Genomic DNA, 2,927 nt, shown 5'->3' on the forward strand with positions numbered 1-2,927 from the left:
TTGACACTGATGTTAATACTGTAGATCCGCCCATACCTGCCACCGCCGGTGGCGACCAACCAAAAAAAGTTCGCCGGATCGATCGATCGATCGACGCATGGCCCACGAGCGGATCGATATGATGATCACAGACAGCATCCACACAAAAAGGGAGATGAAAAGATGAGGATGCGAGGTTCCTTCGCGCGCGCGCGCGCATGGCCGGAGATCGACGGCGAAAGCAGCAAATCGGTCATTCGCCGCCGCCGTTGCCATCGCCCACGGGGATCCCTACCACTTTGGTCACGGCTTTTGGGACGAATAGAATAGAACCTAATTTTGGAGCTAAAGCAGTAACAACATAAAATGGACCACGGTATCCAAAAACGCTACGAACATTCACATTCAGGTTTTTTTTTTGTGTGTGTGTGTGGATCGACAAAAACAAATTCTTCGCTCCATCGATCCATCTCTTCTTCTTCTTTTGTTGATTGAAATGAACAGAAGCATGCATGATTCAAAGCTTTTGGGGGGAATTTACTCCAAAAATCAATATAAAAAAATAATCGAGCTTCAATCTGCGGCAAAATCAAAAGAGCTCTCGTTTTTGTACAGTGCTGTGCTGTGTTACGTGTACCGAATCGCATATCCATGCGGAGACGAGCTTCGCCTACTCGGGGCGTGTCATCCTGGGCAGCACGTGCAGCGACACCACCCGCTTCCCGCCCGGCGCCGCCACCTCCCACATGCGCGGCGGCGGCGGCGGCGCCGCCCACGATTCCCTCCTCGCTGCTGGTGGCGGCGGCGGCGGCGGCGTGACGTCCACGATCAACACCTTCCCACCGCCGGGGGCCACCACGCAGGCCTTCCCGCCGGCGACGGTCATCTCCGCCGCCCCCTTGAGGCGGTCGGACTCGGCTACCGTCCTCCAGCGGTCGGCGCCCCAGTCGTAGGCGGTGAGCGCGCCGCGCTCCTCGTCCACGACGTAGATGGTCTCGCCGTCGTCCGGGGGCGACGCCGCCGCGGGGCCCTTCCAGCCGGCGAGCATGCCGGGCGGCATGTCCTCCCAGCGGCCGGCGCGGAGGTCGAACACGGCGCCCTCCTTGGCGCCGGGGGTGCGGAGGTTGACCATGCAGACCTTCCCGCCGGAGCAGACGGCCTCCGCGGCGTCGCGGCTGAACCGCCCGTCGCGCAGCGGCGGGATCGGCTCCCACGCGGCGGCGGGGGGCGGCGAGGCCGCTGGGTCCCACGTCGCGCCGGAGCGGGCGACGGCCGGGTCGTAGCCGGCGCCGACGCCCCCGGCGACGAACACGCGGCCGCGCGCCGCGCCGGCCGCGCACCAGCGGCGCGGGGATAGCGGGATCCGCGGGCCGAGCTGCCACCGCGGCGTGGGCGCGGCCGGGTCGAACACGAGCGGGCGGGAGAGCGCAGGGTGCAGGGACTGCGTGGAGCCCGAGACGAGGACGAGGCGGCCGGCGGCGGCGACGGACTGCAGCGGGAGGCGGCGAGCGAGGAAGGAGGGGTGCCAGAGCATGGGCGGCGGCGACGGCATCGGCGGCGAGGGAAGCGCGTCCCAGCGTCCAGCCAAGGGGTCGTAGGCGGCAAACGAGACGCCGGCGTCGGCATCTGCGTCGTCGAGGAGCGCGTACAGAGACAAAAATGGCGGGAACGACGGCGTGTACATGAGCCGTCTCCACGGCCGGCAAACGGCGTGCAGGAGTCGCGGCGGGAGCGGCGAGAGGCAGAGCTGCGCCAGGTGGTCCGGCAACCCGGGGAGCAGCGGCTGCGGCGGCGTGGTGGTCGTCATCGTCGTCGGCGGCGGCGGCGCCACCGCCTCCTCCTCCATGCCGCCGTCCATGGCAGCAGCAGCTGGCAGCGAATGGCGGAGCCGCTTGTGATTCTGGCCGGAGGAGGAAGTGATCGCCGTCGTGGTCGTCGTCGGCGGCGGCGGCTTGCAGTAGGGGCGCTTGACCGCGGCCATCATGGTCGCAATACTACTATATCAGAGGAGGAACCCGAGTTGCTTCAGCGAGCACGGCGGTAGCAGGAGCAGTATTATATTGGGGGCGGACGCATGTGCGTAGGCGAGGTGGTATAATTAATCCGGAAAGATTGGGGGGTGCAGTGCAGGGGAGGGGGAAGGCTTGACCACCTCCCCCATACGGCCATAGATATGGGAACATGAGAGGAGAGGTCACTGGTCAGCTTGTGTTTGTGTGGTGCTAAGCGAAGCTAACACAGCAGCAACATGTATGTACAGCCAGGCTGCAACGCGGGTAGCCGCGACGTTGGGTCGCCGTTGCCTCCACACAATGTACAGAGCACAGCTGCACAGGCCCATGCGGCTAGCTTTTAGGCACGTACGTGTACACATGCATCAGGGGACTCAGGTTCACTCATCGAGCTAGCTGAAAATTATTATAGCGTTGGTCGTCGTTGCAAAAAGCAAAAGAAAACGAGGATTTTTTTTCCACGAACGCTTAAAAGAATTACACGTTAATATATTATAAAAAAAATCTGTTACACGACGCAATCAGTCAGATTGGCTTATGCCAAGAGAAGAGAAAAAAACACAACCAAGAAAAAGGGAAGAGAATACTATGACAGCTAAACGCAACTCTAATCAGTTGGGAGAGAGACAGAGTCACACTATACTCCCAAGAAATCCCTAAAAGAAGCAACGCCAACTAACGACCACAAATAACCCTTCGAGAGAATGGACTCTACAACCACTGAGACCGAAGAGAGCGCAGAGTCGAAGAGCCTAGAGGAAGAACATTTAGTATTACCTTTCTTCCAAAATATATTTTTTTATATTATAAGTCTAAGATACATATAGTTGTTTAGATTTATAGTTAGATATAATTATGTTCTGGGATGGAGGGGTAGTACTTGTTACTTTTAGTTTTCACTATTTACGTCTACAATGCGAGATCGAGACATTCAGC

The 2,927-nt window shown here is 59.2% G+C and overlaps 1 protein-coding gene across 1 annotated transcript; it reads right to left on the reverse strand.

Moving 5' to 3' along the window:
- Positions 1–503: 503 nt before the first annotated feature.
- LOC127775987 (F-box/kelch-repeat protein SKIP25) lies at positions 504–2,179 on the reverse strand. Its single transcript, XM_052302300.1, has one exon. The coding sequence runs from the start codon at positions 1,961–1,963 to the stop codon at positions 650–652; it is 1,314 nt and encodes a 437-aa protein (XP_052158260.1). The 5' UTR covers positions 1,964–2,179; the 3' UTR covers positions 504–649.
- Between the last annotated feature and the right edge of the window lie 748 nt (positions 2,180–2,927).

This window comes from Oryza glaberrima, chromosome 6 (assembly GCF_000147395.1).
Source record: "Oryza glaberrima chromosome 6, OglaRS2, whole genome shotgun sequence".
Taxonomy (NCBI): domain Eukaryota; kingdom Viridiplantae; phylum Streptophyta; class Magnoliopsida; order Poales; family Poaceae; genus Oryza; species Oryza glaberrima.

Excerpts from the sequence above, each read along its gene's own strand:
- LOC127775987 (XM_052302300.1), bottom strand. The coding sequence starts at position 1,963 with ATGATGGCCGCGGTCAAGCGCCCCTACTGCAAGCCGCCGCCGCCGACG.